This window comes from Bombina bombina, chromosome 2 (assembly GCF_027579735.1).
Source record: "Bombina bombina isolate aBomBom1 chromosome 2, aBomBom1.pri, whole genome shotgun sequence".
In the NCBI taxonomy this organism is placed as follows: domain Eukaryota; kingdom Metazoa; phylum Chordata; class Amphibia; order Anura; family Bombinatoridae; genus Bombina; species Bombina bombina.
Window position 1 is genome coordinate 1090107229 of NC_069500.1, and position 18126 is coordinate 1090125354.

Sequence of the window (18126 nt, forward strand, 5' to 3'; positions counted from 1 at the left end):
AGAACATTTGGAAAAAGTATGCAGAGAAGACCAAGTCGCAGCCTTGCAAATTTGTTCCGCAGAAGCTTCATTTTTAAAAGCCCAATAAGAGGAAACAGATCTCATGAAATGAGCCATAATTCTCCCAGGAGGCTGCTGGCCAGCAGTCTCATAAGGCAAACAAATTATACTTCGCAACCAGAAAGAAAGAATAGAAGCAGTAGCTTTCTGACCCTTACGTTTCCCAGAGAATCAAACAAATAGGGCAGAAGACTGGTGAAAATCCTTAGTCGCCTGTAGATAGAATTTCAGAGCATGCACAACATCCAAGTTGTGCAACAAACGTTCCTTGAGAGAAGAAGGATAAGGACATAGAGCAGGAACAACAATCTCCTGATTAATATTTTTTATCAGAAACGACCTTAGGAAGGAAACCTAACTTAGTATGAAGAACCACCTAATCTGCATGAAAGATAAGATAAAGCAAATCATACTGTAAAGCTGAGAATTCTGAGACTCTCCGAGCAGAAAAGATAGCAACAAGAAACAAAACCTTCCAAGATAACAACTTAACATCTATGGAATGTAATGGCTCAAACGGAGCCTGTTGTAAACTTTAAGAACAAGATTAAGGCTCCAGGGAGAAGCAATGGACTTAAACATAGGCCTGATTCTGACCAAAGCCTGACAAAAAGATTGCACGTCTGGCACGTCCGCCAAAAGCTTATGAAGCAAAATAGATAAAGCAGAAATCTGACCCTTCAGGGTACTAACTGACAACCCCTTCTCCAGACCTTCCTGGAGAAAAGACAAAATCCTAGGAATCCTAACCCTACTCCAAAAGAATCCCTTGGATTCACACCAATAAAGATATTTACGCCATACCTTATGGTAAATCTTCCTAGTAACAAGCTGGCGAGCCTGAACCATGGTCTCAATGACCGACTGTCAGGGTTTTTTCCTGACTTGTTTGCTGGCAGCCATTTTACTCACCTCTCTTGCTGACTTTGGTGCATTCTGGGAGATGCTGCTCACTTCCTGTACTTCCTTTTATGGCCAGACTGGTTTACATCAGCCATGTGAGACAGGATGCAGTCTCAGAATTGTGATGTCATCACTTATTATTTAAAGGGCCTTTGTTCAGTATGCTTTGCCCTTGCGTTGTCTCAGACCTGTTTGTGAGAGCTCCTGTGTATTAACTGGCTGTCTGACGTCCCTCCTGGTTCCTGATCTCTGGCTTGTTCCTGACTCTGCTGTTCTCCTTGTTACTGATTCCGGCTCGTCTGACTACTCGCTTTGGCTCCTGACTCGGCTTGTCTGACTACCAGCTCTAGTTTTGACTCCTGGCTTGTTATTTCACTTGTGGACTTTTTATCATTTTTTGCTATTAATAAAGGTGTGATTATTTTTGCACTTCTCGTCTCAGTCTGATTCCTGGCACCCTGACACAGACTCAGAAAAGCCAACGCTTAGAAAGAATTAAGCGTTCAATCTCCAAGCAGTCAGCTTCAGAGAAGCGAGATTTGGATGAAGAGAGGGACCCTGAATGAGAAGATCCTTCTTCAGAGGCAGTCTCCAAGGTGGGAGGGATGACATTTTCACTAGGTCTGCATACCAGATCCCGCGAGGCCACGAAGGGGCTATTAGAATCACTGACACTCTCTACTGCTTAATAAGAGCAATAACTCGTGGAAGGAGAGCAAACGGAGGAAACAGGTATGCCAGCCTGAACTCCCAAGCAACCGCCAGGGCATCTATTAGGAAAGCCTGCGTGTCTCTTGACCTTGAACTGTACCTTTGAAGCTTGGCGTTCTGTCGAGACGCCATCAGATCTAACTCCGGCACTCCCCATTTGAGGGTTAAGCTGGAAAAAACCTCCGGATGGAGTTACCACTCCCCGGGATGGAATGTCTGTCTGCTCAGGAAATCCGCTTCCCAGTTGTCCACTCCTAGAATGTGGATGGCAGATAGACAACAGTCGTGGACCTACGCCTACTGAAGAATCCGAGTCACCTCCTTCATGGCTAAGGAACTCTAAGTTCCTCCCTGGTGGTTGATATAAGCTACCAAGGTTATGTTGTACGACTGAAATCTGATAAACCGGACTAAAGACAACTGAGGTCTGGCGATCAAAGCATTGTAAATCGCTCTCAACTTCAAGATGTTTTATGGGAAGAGCAGACTCCTCCTGAGTCTAAAGTCCCTGCGCCTTCAACGAGTGCCAGACTGCTCCCCAGCCTAACAGGCTGGTGTCCGTGGTCACAATCACCCAGGAAGGTCTCCGGAAGCATGTGCCCTGAGACAGATGCTCCTGAAAACACCACCACGGGAGAGAGTCTCTTGTCAACTGATCTAGCTCTATCTTCTGAGACAGACCCGCATGATCCCCGTTCCATTGTCTGAGTATGCACAACTGCAGGGCTCTTAAATGGAATCGAGCAAAGGGAATGATGTCCATGGAAGCCAAAATCAGAACGATTACCTCCATACATTGAGCCACTGATGAACGAACATTAGCCTGAAGAGAGAGGCAAGAGGAAAGAATCTTGGTTCTTCTGACCTCCGTCAGAAATATTTTCATCGATAGGGAATCTAGTATGGTCCCCAAGAACACTACCGTTGTAGCTGGAATAAGGGAGCTTTTTTCCAGGTTCACTTTCCATCCGTGGGAATAAAGAAAAGATAACAAGATCTCTGTGTGACATTTTGCATGTTGAAAAGATGGCGCCTGAACCAAAATGTTGTCCAGGTAGGGCGCCACTGCAATTCCTCGAGACCGGATCACTACCAAGAGAGCCCCCAGAACCTTTGAAAAAATTCTGGGAACTGTGGCAAGGCCAAAGGGAAGAGCCACAAACGAAAGTGTTTGTTCAGAAAGGCAAATCTCAGATATTTGTGATGGTCCATGTGAATGGGAACATGAAGGTATGCATCCTTTAGGTCTATGGTCTTCATGAACTGACCCTCTTGCACCAAAGGAAGAATGGAATGAATAGTCCAACAGATTGGAGTAGAAACCGAGACCCTGTTCCTGTACTGGAACTATTAGTCCCAGGGAGGAGAGATCCTGTAAACATGTCAAGAATGCCTCTCTTTTTATTTGGTCTGCAGATAATCTTGAGAGGTGAAACCTGCCCCCGGAAGAAAAGGTCTTGAATTCCAATAGGTAACCCTGCAATACTATGTATACAGCCCATGGATCTGGGACATCTCGTATCTATGTTTGAGAAAACTGAGAAAGTATGCCCCCCACTTGATCCTATCCCGGATCGGGGGCAAAACCTTCATGCTGATTCAGAAACAGCTGCTGGCTTTTTAGATTGTTTCCCCTTATTCCAAGACTGATTGGGTTTCCACGAAGACATGGACTGTTCCTGCTTGGAAGAAGAAGGGGAAGACTTTCCCCTGAAGTTACGAAAGGAATGAAAATTACTCTGACGTCCTTTAGGTCTATTCTTCTTATCTTGAGGTAGAAAAGATCCTTTACCACCAGTAATGTTAGAAATTATTTCTGCCAGACCAGGTCCAAACAAGGTCTTACCCTTGTAAGGAATTGCCAGAAGCTTGACTTTAGAGGAAACATCCTCTGACCAAGATTTAAACCACAAAGCAAAACGGGCTAGAACAGCGAAACTAGAAGTTTTTGCTCCCAGTCTAACAACCTGCAAAATAGCATCAGAAATTAAAGAATTGGCTAGACTTTACTTCCTCCATGCACTAAAGGCATATAGAATGATTAGGGGTTGTGGGAAGGGGAGTGATGCTTAACTACTTGGCTGTGGTGCTCTTTGCCTCCTCCTGCTGGCCAACAGTAATTGATGAAGCCGTGGACTCACCATATCTTAGGAAAGAAATAGACTACTATCTTCCCCAACATTTAAAATGTTTAACCTTGGGCACTGTATTTGTAGGCATGAGGTTTGGGAAGAAAGACTATAAGGGGCAGTGCCATGACAGTGCATTTAGGCTCATAATTATATGCATTGTGTATTAGGCAACAGTTGAATTGTGGGTTATAAAAAGCACTGCATAAGTTTGTGCACTGCCCTTTCTGGCTGTGGTGGTGAGGCAGTTTTTTATGACATGACAGTTGAGGCAAACTTGCATATGCTTATCAGTGTAACATTCCAGCAGGTTCAATCTGCCATAGCGCACACATTATATTACCCTTTAAATAAGATGGCTGCAGAATATATCTTGTGTGCTCTGAGGAAACAGCGAATATAAATTAAAGATAAAGGTAATGCAGGGATCTTAGGAAAAACAAACACAACAATAAACCATTTAAATTGGTACTATTGTTTCAAAATTCAAGGGTCTTTGGAGGAGGGGATAATTAATCAGAGGTACCCTGCACAACAACGAAGACCATTTTTATAAATGCAGGGATCTTAGGAAAAACAAACACAACAATAAACCATTTAAATTGGTACTATTGTTTCAAAATTCAAGGGTCTTTGGAGGAGGGGATAATTAATCAGAGGTACCCTGCACAACAACGAAGACCATTTTTATAAAATGAAGTGTGTATGTGTGGGAAGTGTATGAAGTGTGTATGTGTGGGATTACAGATACAGTTCTAAACCAAGGGATCTGGGGACTAGGATAGCACCTGATGAGTTAATCATTTCTTATTGATGACTTCTAGTTGCAGTTATGTATTAAAGATAATGCATTCTTTAAGCAGAGTGTAATTGAGACACTTCTTCTCTATCCCTAAAGAAATGGAAAGTTTGGAAGCAATTTTTTTAAGTACATGCCCATCATCAATAGGGAACATTTATATAGATATAAAGTGAAAAGGATGGTTGGTTCTATTATAGTGTGTTGTTTCTGATAACAAAATTCTATTAGTTTCCTTAATTTGCTATGGAATTTGTGGGCACTAAATAAATAAATGATAATAATAACCTTTAACAGGAACTGACAAAATATAATCCATTTTCAGAGCAAAAATGGAAATTTTATAAATAATTCTTATTCAGTTGTCAGAGTTTTTGGCTCAAGCTCCATAAAGTTGCTGAATAACTTCAGGAATATTGAATATGTCTAGCAAGTTGTCAATCATGATTACAAATAATTGGAAGGCTACAGTAGGCATTTGTTACAGTAACTACAGCATACAGCAGTCTAGGCCTTCATTGCTGCAGATGTATCCATTGCTGTCTGAGGAAATAAAAAAACAACTATAGATAGATAGAGATATACAGTAGATATATATATAAAATTGACCAAATATCTTTGCTACATATTTCATAATCAACCACCAACCATATTTTTCTATTTTCTTTTTTTTACAGTGAACTTATATGCAGTATTTCTACAATTGCTGAATAGTGTTTAAAAGTTAAAAATAATGTGCATGAGTTTGGGTTTAAAGGAAAAGTTAACTACACTATACCACTCCGCATCCTCTTAAATATCTTCTAAATGTATGTGGATCTTCATTCATCATTTTTGGGTTCCTACTTATTAAACTTTAAATCTTACCGTTGACACCGATAACTTCTCACGCCATAACTCTTCTTGGCCCCCCCAAAAAAAATGTTTTTGAATGACTAATCGCTTTCTATCATTTCTGATTGGTCCCCCACAGGCGTCCCAACTGACTTGCTCTATGCCTACCAATCTAAATGCGCATGCGTGTCTCACTGAAATCTAGACTTGTCTAGATGCGTGCTCACAAGACAAGCATGCGCATTTTCTACTTGTTATCCATTTCTATCCTGGCAGCATAAAGCAGCGTACATTACAGCGTATAGTAAGTATATTATTAATTTAAAGGCACAGGAAACGATAACACGATCGCTGCAACGATTCAATAGAATGAATTGTAAGATTCATTGAATCGATATGTATCACTGCGGGTGTTTCTTGATGCATGCGCAATATAATAATGCATAACAGGAAAGCGCATGGAGGTACGCGTAAGAGAGGGTGGGACCGCTCTTACGTGCAAAGGAGTACAACCTCGAAATGAGCGGGTGGGCGGAGGAAGTGCTTAGAACGGTATGGGAATAATTATATAAATATGTTAAAAAATATATATATATTTTTTTTAAAAAGTTAGCAACTGAGTTTATTGACATAAAATTAGTCAATGTCATTGATATTGAGTCGAAAAATTTACTTTCACTTTAAAGGGACAGTTTACCCAAACATTTTCTACCCATCTATTTACTCCAAAGTATCTGTTTTACATGCTCGAGTGTATTAAATTGTTTAAAATATTTCCTTTGCCTTTATATCGGCACTTAAAATAGCTGAGTTTTCCTGTGGTATCCCTATATATACTGAAAGTTTATATACTTAACCCTTTAAGGACCAATGACGTACAGGGTACGTCCTACAAAAAAAATGTCCTTAGCTACCAAGGACGTACCCTGTACGTTGTTGGTTCCTTCAAGCGGTGGAAGCGATCCTGATCGCTTCCAGACGCTTATCTGTTATTGCAGTGATGCCTCGATATTGAGGCATCCTGCAATAACAGTTTTTAGGCATCCGATGCAGAGAGAGCCACTCTGTGGCCCTCTCTGCATCGGACATCGATGGCTGTGATCGTTGGTGGGTGGGAGCCGATGTGGGAGACAGGTGGGCGGCCATCAATGTTAGGAAGGAGTAAGAAGGGGGTGGGATTGCGGGCGAGGTCACCGGGGGCACGCACGGACGCGGGCGTGTGCACAGGGGCGGCGGGCGGACATGTGCACGGCAGCGGGAGCGGGTGGGAACACTACACTATGAGACCTTTTTCCAACATAAAGTGGGAGAGAGGAGGGAGGGAAGTTTGATCTAAGGGATCTGGGAGGGGGTTGGTTTTTGAGGGGGGGAAGCTACACTACAGAAAAATATGAAAAAACAAACAAAAAAAACATTTTATTGTAAACTGGGTACTAAACACAAACACCGCAGAAATATAAAAATAGCCTTGGTCCCAAACAGACAGAAAATTGAAAAGTGCTGTGGTCCTTATGTCAAAAACTAAACTTTCATGATTCAGATAGAGCATGCAATTTTAAACATATTTCTAATTTACTTCCATTAACAGAATGTGCACAGTATTTTTATATTTACACTTTTTGAGTCACCAGCTCCTACTGAGCATGTGCAAGAATTCACAGAATACATGTATATGCATTTGTGATTGCCTGATAGCTGTCACATAATACAGGAGGAGTGGAAATAGATATAACTTTGATTTGCTGTGGATTGTGATGTGTTTTGGCATTTATATCCCACCTGTTGGAAATATACTTTACATTCATGAGCAGTACATTTATGGTCCCCAGATTATTAACATTCAGTTAGGAAAATGTGTTGCCATTTAATCTAAGTGCTATTATTTTTACTTTCCAAAAGCCTTAAAGAAAAGGGCATCACATGTAATATTTTTTTTTCTTTTTGCACAATTGCCTGTGATATTTACCACAACAGTGTTTTTTGGGTGTGTCAGCTGTCAGGTTCTATTTTTTTATAGTGACTCTATGCACAGGTAAGTGGTCAAAATGAACAGGCATTGCAAACCAATTCAACTGAAACATTGTGGGGTGAACCTCCTCCCTTGCTTTAATGAAATGTAAAAAAATGTCATTGCCAAAGGCCCTTGTCACTTACCTGATGATTTGTGCACAGTGAGCATGTTGCATTCCTATAAGCCTATTAGTAACTATAAGGTGATATATATTATGTTTATACATACCGGGAATCACTTTTGCCCATTTTACAACTTGAATCATCTGCTTCCCAGCTAGTCGGTTGAGGGTGGATAGAAGAAGTTCAGCAGATTCTGGCTGTGCACTGTCATATCCTGCGTACACTACTTCAGGCTCAATGTTTTCAAGAATCATCCCCGCCGACAGAGCCACAGCAGGAGATACAGTAGATATGAGAGGAACAATAGCTGTGTTTGCAGGAACTGAGGTCTCTTTTGTACAAGTGAACGCTGTTTCCTCCTTAGGGCTTGGTGTAGGAGGCTGTTGATGTGACTGAGGCTGGTGCTCTTCATGCACTCCTTTTAATTTGCCCAACTTTTTTGACTTTCGAGCTAAAAAATAAGAAAAAACAAACAAACAGATCAGTATAGTTGGGGCAGCCACAAAATGGAAGCCATACAGTTTTCTAATGTGGTTTTTATTTATGGTTTTACTTCAAACAGCAAATCCTTTTATAAAGCAGGAAGTATTTGAGATGGATTTTTATATATTGGTAAATGACATTCAAATTCTTATAGTGGTCAGAAAATGCTACAATTGCTATGCAATAGGTTGTACCACTCTTTGGCAAGCAAGTGGTTAACATTATGCATTTCTTTCAATGCTGTGAATTCTATAGCACTTAAACAAATTTATAATCTCTGCCAAAAGTCATATTGATCCAGCTGTTAATTTTTCAGACTGTGACAAGATTCAAAACACTTTCCTCAGATGACCTGTGTTAATATGCACCATTGCAATGTTAAATATATTAACTTTATGATCTATACACGCCTATAACACATTATATATTGTTGTTATTATTATTATTATTATTATTATTATTATTATTTTTGTGAGCTTGGTTATGGGGGAATGAAAAATCAAGGTGTAAAACATGATAAACCACACAAGTTGCAAATGAACACCACAATGCAGCATCTCTCTGATTCACTCCTGTACTTGCATCATTTGATGAATTATTAATTAATTATCATATAGTGTAAAGGACTTTGGATCACAGTGGCATTATTTTTGACTCAAGGGTAAGGACAAAAAACATGCATTTTATAGAAAGTACACAAATCAGCTGTATAATTCAGACTATGCATGGGTAATAGGATAAAATTGGATAAAATCCAAAAAACAAAGAACACACATAACTTTCTTTCTTTCTTTCTTTCTTCTATCTATCTATCTATCTATCTATCTATCTATCTATCTATCTATCTATTCATGCATCTCTCTCTCTTTCTCTCTCTCTCTCTCTCTCTCTCTCTCTCTCTCTCTCTCTCTCTGTCTATCTACAAGACCCAGTGTTTCCATGAGGGAGCTCAGACTCACACTTCTGGGTATAGAACAAGAATGTTTCCGTTTTAAAAAATATATTTTTTTCTATAATGTCCTTGGCTCACTTTTCAAAATAGTCAATTTGAGAGGGTGAGCGGCAGAAGCCTTTGTACTTAGACAAAGTAAAGTGTTTTTTCTTCTCTTTATTATTATCCCTGGCACCTTGCAAAACAAAAGAGTAAAGGTGAAGAGATGCCTGCTATGCTGTAACTTCAGTTACACAGATTGTGTAATGGGTCCCATAGTCAAAACAGGGTTACACTGAAAAAAACTAGCTTTATTTTTTTTTAATTTGCACACACACACACACACACACACACACACACACACACACACATATATATATAGGGCTCTGAATTGTGATGTGTGAAAACTAGTGAGTGAATATTGAATCCGCATTCACTCACTATCTGAAGTCTGGCGAGTTGTAGGAGCATTGGCAGTGAGAATGGAGTGCCACTGTGAAGATGGAGCCTGGGAGCACCTTAGGCTGATGTGGAGGCTGAGAAAATGCATAGAAGACGAGGAGAGGCTGCACGTATGGCGTCATCAGCGGCATGTGTGCAGGTAAGTAGCAAACTTAGCACACTGTGGGCCAGATTACAAGTGGAGCGCAAAATATCGCTTTAGCTAAAGCACAGACAGCATCAGAACCTCACACAGCGAAGAGGTAAGTAGTGTAGCAATGGACAGCACTTAGTAAATATACAGTATATGTTTTTGATCATATACATATATATTTATGTGTTACTATATATATATATATATATATATATATGTATTTGATCATATACGTACATATATATTTACATTGCGGTCAAAGAGAACACACAGTTCCCATAGACTGCAATGTAAAGGCACTTTTCAGTGCCATCTTTTTTCTAACACCCCACTCCCACCAACTTTAAAGCCCCTAGTGCAGTTTTTTTTATTAAAAACTTTTATTAAAAAACTATATTGCCCTCTATTTTGAGGGCATTTGGGGCAGTTTTAGCAAATTAACCAGATCTGATCTCTGATTAATTTTCGGAGTGCTAATTGCTATCACAAGCTTGTGGTAGCAATAAACAGGCACTTGTAATGGCTCGTTAATTATTGCACTCCTGCAAACAGGATAATCTAGCGCTCCACTTGTAATTGTGCCCTGTTGTTGCAAAATAAACACTCTTATTGCAGTACTGGCAAACACACGTTTTGGGCTATGTGCTTAAAATATTTTCTAAAGGCATTTTGTATTTGCATGAAAGGGCAAGGAAATATTATTCCTTTAGGGACCCCATTAATGATTAGACTGTTACCTCTAAGTAGGTAAATGGGGCAGAGAGAAACATATGCAAAGAGGAAGTGGGCTAGTGGGTAGTGAGTGTGGTGTGGGCAGGTAGTGGGTGTGTTGTGGATGGGGAGTGGGTAAGATCAGAAGTGGCAAGTAACATTTTGGCCTGGCTAGTAGATTAGGACTTAAAATTGTGATATAAACATAAATAATGGTGATTATTATACTACTTGCCATCACTTTTACTTTTTCTCATGTGAAAATACTAAAGATTCCTGCTAAAATGTCAACTATGAAACATGCATGCATTTCTCCTTTGCCAGGGGCTAGAGAGACGTTAAATGATGGTGTATATAGGCATATATATATACTACAAATATATATATATATACACATATACATACATACATATACAAGATAAAATCCTATTTGCAGACATGCCATTCCTGTCAGCAATGATATATATTTATGTTTGAGAAATGAAACAACAGGAATCATAGGTGAGTTTATTAAAAATGTACTTGAAGAGGCCGATTTATCATTGGTCTGTCTGACATGATCCTCTTAGCAGATCAAGTTCGACAGACATCGATGAATGCCGACAGCATACGCTGTCTGCATTTATTATTGCACAAGCAGTTCTTGTAAACTGCTTGTGCAATGCTGCCCCCTGCAGATTCGCGGCCAATCGGCCGCTAGCAGTCGGTGTCAATCAGCCCAATCTTATGAGATTGGGCGGATTGATGTCTGCAGCCTCAGATCAGACGGACCAGTTAAGGAGCAGCGGTCTTAAGACCACTGCTTCATAACTGCTGTTTCTGGCAAGCCAGAAGGCTTGTGCGGAAACAGGGGCTTAAGGGGCCATTCGGCCCTTAATAAATCCGCCTCAAAATCTGAAGCGTGTGAAGCACTTTGCAGCCAAAGTTGTTGTTTTTTTTAAAAAAAAGAAAAAGGTTTGATAATTCTCTTGTTATATAGAACAAGTAACTCTAATCTCAGGGTCTCAGGGAACATAGCCAAATAGGGAGGGTTAGCCATTATTTTCCATTTTGTGGCTTCTAATAACCTTGAGAGAATCTTCATGTAGGAGTTTTTATAAGCTGTGCCTCTGCTATGGCTCCACTGCTATGACACTATTGAGAGAACTGACAACCAAAAATCCTGTCACATAATGACCCTCAATTTTACTTTCTCACTATGCATTACAGCTGCGGCAAGGAAAATGTAAAATATTCAAGGATCTCAGTGTGAGTTTAATTGCAAAGCCCTCAGGTATACTGATCTGATGAGGACAGGTAGCTGAGGGTGGCTGTAAGACCCTGTGGTATATATATATATATATATATATATATATATATATATATATATATATATATATATATTTCTATCAAAATAACAAGAGTATTGCATTGAGCAATGATACTTTTTTTTATTGGACTAACTATACATTTATAAGATGACAAGCTTTCGGAAGAGTTCCTTCCTTGATCAAGTCTGAAGCAATACTGACGAATTCAATGGAATTTACAGATTATATCTTAAAACACAGAATAGCTAAAAGGACAGAAAGTGCAAGGAGAGGAGGAGGTGTCGTAAAAATCATGAGGGGGGCTTAGGTAACAGGCAGACAGTCTCCAGTGTAGGAGAACAGACAGGGGAAATATATAGCTTTACATAAAGCATATACTGACATAAAGTTATATATCAACATTGAATCAATATCTATAAAGATGTGAAATTGTATATTGCCAGAGGATACTATACTTGTGACAATGGATGTGGAATCCCTGTACAGCAATATTCCACATAAAGATGGTATTGAGGCCTGCTTAAACTTTCTTTCCTCCGACAGCCCTAACCAAACATATAGTGCTTCTACAGTCAGTAAACTTACATTATTTGCGGACTCTGGGTTCTTAACACATTATCATTTTTGTAATGTACTTTCATTTAGTCAATTACATTGTATATTCTACATTCTTTATACATAGGCACACAGGTAAGCCTATGTCCACACTTTTGTCTTTTTTTTAACTTTTGTATTCCCCCTGTATATACAATTTCACATCTTTATAGATATTGATTCAATGTTGATATATAACTTTATGTCAGTATATGCTCTATGTATAGCTATATATTTCCCTTGTCTGTTCTCCTATACTGGAGACTGTCTGCCTGTTAACTAAGCCCCCCTCATGATTTTTACGACACCTCCTCCTCTCCCTGCACTTTCTGTCCTCTTAGCTATTCTGTGTTTTAAGATATAATCTGTAAATTCCATTGAATTGGTCAGTATTGCTCCAGACTTGATAAAGGAAGGAACTCTTCCGAAAGCTTGTCATCTTATAAATGTATAGTTAGTCCAATAAAAAAAGTATCATTGCGAAATGCAATACTCTTGTTATTTTGATATCTAAATCTCTGGACTAACACGGCTACTCCAATCAACGTATATATATATATATATATATATATATACACACACACATATATACACATACACATATATACACATACACATATATATTTGTATTATTATTTAATATTTGCTGTACATTGATACAGTGCATTATATTTTATGCATTTAAAGGGCCATAATACCCAAATGTTTAAACACTTGAAAGTGATGCAGCATAGCTGTAAAATGCTGACTAGAAAATATCTCCTGAACATCTCTATGTAAAAAAGAAAGATATTTTACCTCAAAAGTTCCTCAGTAGCCACCTCCCATTGTAAAGGATTTCTAATCAGCATATCAGTGTGTCTGTCCCGGGATAACTGAAAGGATGAGCATCGTGAACTCTCATATTATTTCACCAATCAGGTAAAGGAAGCTTACTATGAAATCTCATGAGATTTAAGTCAAATCTCATGAGATCACAGTAAGAGTTCATGACCTCAGCACTGCTGATGCTGATTGGCTGCTGTTCATTTCTTCATTTTTTTAATTTTTTTACCTGCAGCTGGGAGCAGCTGAGTATAACTTTTTACACAGAACTTACTCTGCTGAGCTGAGGAGATTGTGAGGTAAAATATCTTCCTTTTTTACATAGAGATGCTCAGGTGATATTTTCCTGTCAGCTTTTTACAGTTATACTGCACCAGTTTCAAGTGATTTAGCATATGAGTATTATGTCCCTTTAACAGACATTAAGATGTTTCAAATGCTGTGTGAGCAAAATCCAGCATTTAAAACAGAGTTGTTTTAAATGCATTTTGACAACAATGTATTTATCACGCCCATCCAAAAAGTATCTTTATATGACTTTTATTAATAAAGCTACTTGAACCACATCCTATTGTAGGATAAAAAAGCACATTGGAATCTTTTGCGGTATATGGCGTTATGGATGTTGTCACATCATATATATGGTTTGTATTCAAAGTGTATGTATTACATTGTTACAAGGGTTGGAAACACTGCTGGCATGTTGTCCTCACCTTTGAGCCTACCTCATTTTGCTCAAATAGAAGGAATCAAAGTTTCAAGAAAGGATACCAAGAGAAAGAGGCAAATATTATAACAGCATTCAACAAAATGTTGTTTACATTGTACGATTTATCCGAACAATGAAAGTTGATCTTTGGCTCCCATGTACCTTTAAGATATTTATTTGCAAATCATAAGGATGACAAAAGGGATCAGATGTCACTCAAGCAAATTCATACTAAATCATCAAAGATTTATGGGGACACGAGACTGCCAGTCAAGGTCATAACAAGGAGCCAGAGGACCATAAGCAGAATCTATGGACCCCCTTCCTACAAGCTGAAGGCAGAAATACTCTTATGCTTAATTATCAGAATATAAAGGGACATAAAATGTAACTCTGGCATTTGTAAAATAGATTTACTCACTAGCTCAGTTAGGCTCACATCAAATAATGATGAGGAAAGCAATAGCCTATTGATCTATCTAGAAGTTATATATAATTGCAATAACAATGTGATTTAATGAGGCTCAACCTTATGGATGAAATCATTAAATAATTGTCAAAATGTGTAAGATCACAGACGAAACAAATTGCAGCGTATTCTGATAAACGACCAGATAACGTGTGGTACGCTATTGTTTGTGTGCGAGAGATATCGGGTTTTCACGTCTGTTTGCACGCAAGTTAAATTGCACTTGCATTACAAGTTGAAAGTAAATGTGAATGCGTGAGCGCAGTGACAATTTACTCTAGAATAATTACCGTACCCTAAGAGCTCTGGTTAACGAAAATTAAAAGTGTCACAAAACACATGAAAAATACATTACAAAGTACAGTTACACTCATAAGATAATCTAATAAAAAATATTATTAAAAAAAATTGCACAAAAGTTATAAAGGCTCAAAGATATGAGATTGCAGGTGTTAGAGAAAAAAATGCAGGCAAGGGGCTTTAACATAGATACATACATATGCTTGTCTAAATATGCAAATGTATGTATATATGTGTACATATGTTTTTATGTATTTATATGTGTATATATGTATTAACAGATATATATATATACATATAAACACATAAATACATAAATACATATGTACACATATATAGAAATATATATATATATAAGTGCATTGGAGCTCTTTGCAGTCCACTAGATGAAAACATGTAAAAACATATTTATGCAATATTCATATTGAATAAAGTGTTATACTGTGTATTTACTGTAAATATTTCACATTCCAATGTTCTGCACATAACAGAATATGTTCTATGTATTTATAAATAGATATTTCTATATATATCTGTATATATCTATACCTATAAATAATTAAATATATATAGTACCAAAATACCATTAGAAATATGTATATAAGAATAGATAAAACATATTCTGCTATGTGAAGAACATTGGAATGTGAAATATTCATATTTCTATGTTGGGTTAGCACATTTGAGAATATGCAATTGGGGTTAGCACGCTAGTGGGTTAGCGTGAGAGCAATAACTTTATACTTTAAACTTGTAATATGAGCGCAACTCGATGCACGTAAAAAGTTTACTTCTAGCGCAGTTAGCACACAAGCAAAAGTTCTAAATAGCACTTCACTTGTAATCTGGCCCATAATCTTTAAAGACTGTGATAATAACATGGAAAAGCTGCCCAATGTCACTTGGTGTGACCTTGAGTTAGTTTCTAAAAACTGTACAGGGAATCATCTCTTGAGGGAAGTGATTTTCTGCAATGTCCTATTGTCCTTTATTGCCTTTGTTAAAGAAAACATAATTAGGACCATGGTATAGCGATATCAAGTACAAGATAACCTCCTGTACACAACAATATGTAGTGAAACTTTACTCTTCATACAATGCTCTTTTGTGGGGTTAAACTATCAAGTAGTTAGACATTTTAATCCATTTATGAATTGCTATGAACTGTTTTTTTTCATATACATTAAATCCTGCTCCCCAGCCTTAATAAGAATATACAGACATTCACCTCAGCTGTACTACTGCTATGCAAACAGGTAGCCTATGGAAGATAGTAATATCACTTTATTTTACCTACCCTGTTATTTTCTGATGTGTGTATTGCTATATATATTGTTTTTTTTTTATTTGTTTTTTTTTTGTTTTTGCTTTGATAATTGTAAATGCATATTTTGTCACCATTATGTCTGACCATTATGTTAAAAGTTAGTTTAACCAGTTAAGGCCCATATATATTTTTTGTACTTTGTTTAATGGTTTATTCCCCTGCATGAATGCCTCTGTCTTATCTCTGTAATTATCAACTTTCCCTGTGTTTGCTTAAGACATAGTACCTCCCCATTCCTTTAAACTTTTGCAGGCCAATCTGACGCTAATATCTCTCTCTCCTTCAGCTTGATTTTAAAAGCACCCCAGCCTTAATAAGAATATACAGACATTCACCTCAGCTGTACCACTGCTATGCAGACAGGTAGCCTATGGAAGATAGTTTAATCTCCTCACCAACTTGCATAAACATCAAAAGCCATAATCACACCCTGCTCAACTGGATTCTCTCCACTTCTCCCGACCGAATCCAGGAGGCAGGTGTTCTCCCTAACAATTTCAGTGATCACTGCTTAGTGTACTGCGTGTGCAAAATAAAGGCAACTAAATCCTCTCCCAAGGTTAAAATCACCAGGTCCTTCAAAAAATTTAATCTTCAATCTTTTCTAATTGACATCCACAACCTACCCTGGCACAGATTAAATTTAATCCCTGATCTAGACTCTGCAGTTGAATTCTTTCAGTTTGAACTCCTACAAGTTTGGAATTTACATGCCCCGATGCGTAAGATGAGAGTAAAAGGAGCACACCTGAATTGGATCACAGCTGACCTCTTTCAAATGTACCAGTTTCGGGATTCATTGTGGTCAAAATTCAAACATACAGGCTCTATGAACGATCGCTGTGTATATAGAAAATGGCAAAATATATGCTTTAAACAAACAAAATTGGCCAAGGCCCAATATTTCTGTTAAAATCTGAACAATAACATATTAAACCCTAGAAAGTTTTGGAAACTCATAAATAACTTACAAAATCCTCCAATCCACTCCCAACCCCCCACTGTCACTGTGGACAACCATACCCTACAATTCCCCTTAGAAGTAGCAAATGCCTTTAATAGTTATTTTGTCGGATGCTCCACCACCCTGATTGACAAACTAATAAATGACACGCATCCTGAAACTACAAATGTGGATTTTAGACCTGTACCCATCAATTTCGTTAAGAAACAACTTAATAATCTAAAAATGAAAAAAACAGTCTGGATCTGATCAAATCCCAGCAATGCTGTTGAAGCTCAGTGCGCCGGCAATTGCTAAACCGGTCACAACCCTAATTAACGAATCCTTGGTGTCTGGATACATACCCAAACTTTAGAAAACTGCAAGAGTAGTGCCTATCCATAAAAGTGTAGAGTTAACCTTGTTTTTTTATTATTGCCCTATATCTTTGCTCCCAGTATTGTCAAAAATCTTAGAAAAATGCATCCATACGCAATTATGTGAGTATTACCAACAATCTAACTATCTGACCCCTGATCAATCAGGTTTTCGCCCGAATCACTCCTCTACAACTGCCCTCCTAAAAGTTTGCAACAACATCCAAACTGGCATGGAACAAGGAGACCTAACTGAAGCTATTTTCCTTGACTTTGCAAAGGCCTTTGACACAGTGGACCACGACATACTACTGCTCAAACTAAAAAACTCTGGTATTGCTGATCGTCCATTAACCTAGTTTCGATCATATGTATCGGATCGATCACAATATGTCTCCATTTCTGACAGCGACTCCCTCCCTCTCCCAGTCACGTGTGGTGTACCCCAAGGTTCCATTCTCGGCCCCCTACTATTCACATTATTTATAAATGATCTGCCTAATGTCTGCAAATCATCAACTGTTCACATGTACGCAGATGACACGGTAATCTATGCAAACAATTCCGATCTGTCGCAGCTTGAAGCAGTGCTCCAAGACCAGTTCACAGAGGTAGAAAAGTGGATCTCAAAAAACAAACTCTTCCTAAACACTGACAAAACTGTCACAATGATCTTTGGAACGGGACCTAAATTACACAAATTACAAAATTCCCATCTTCGCATCAAAACAAAATCCAATGGCACGCTTACCGCAGTCCACTCTTTTAAATACTTGGGTATGTTATTAGACCCCAATCTATCTTTTGGCCTCAACTTAGAAAAACTTGCATCTAAACTTTATCCAAAACTAGGTGCCCTGTACAGAAACAAATCCTGCCTCAGCCCTACAGTTAAGGAAAAGATTGTACAGCAAATGTTGATGCCTATCATGGATTATGGGGACGTAGTATATGCACCTGCACCGCAAACTCATCTTAATAAA

At 38.3% G+C, this 18126-nt stretch overlaps 1 protein-coding gene across 3 annotated transcripts in view; it reads right to left on the reverse strand.

The window, feature by feature from the left end:
- NR3C2 (nuclear receptor subfamily 3 group C member 2) overlaps positions 1-18126 on the reverse strand; it is an 869318-nt gene that overhangs the window by 162877 nt on the left and 688315 nt on the right. For all 3 annotated transcript variants that reach the window (XM_053703728.1, XM_053703726.1, XM_053703727.1), the window contains exon 5: positions 7676-8020. In XM_053703728.1, the coding sequence (XP_053559703.1) occupies positions 7676-8020 (345 nt within the window). The remainder of the gene's footprint in view (positions 1-7675; positions 8021-18126) is intronic.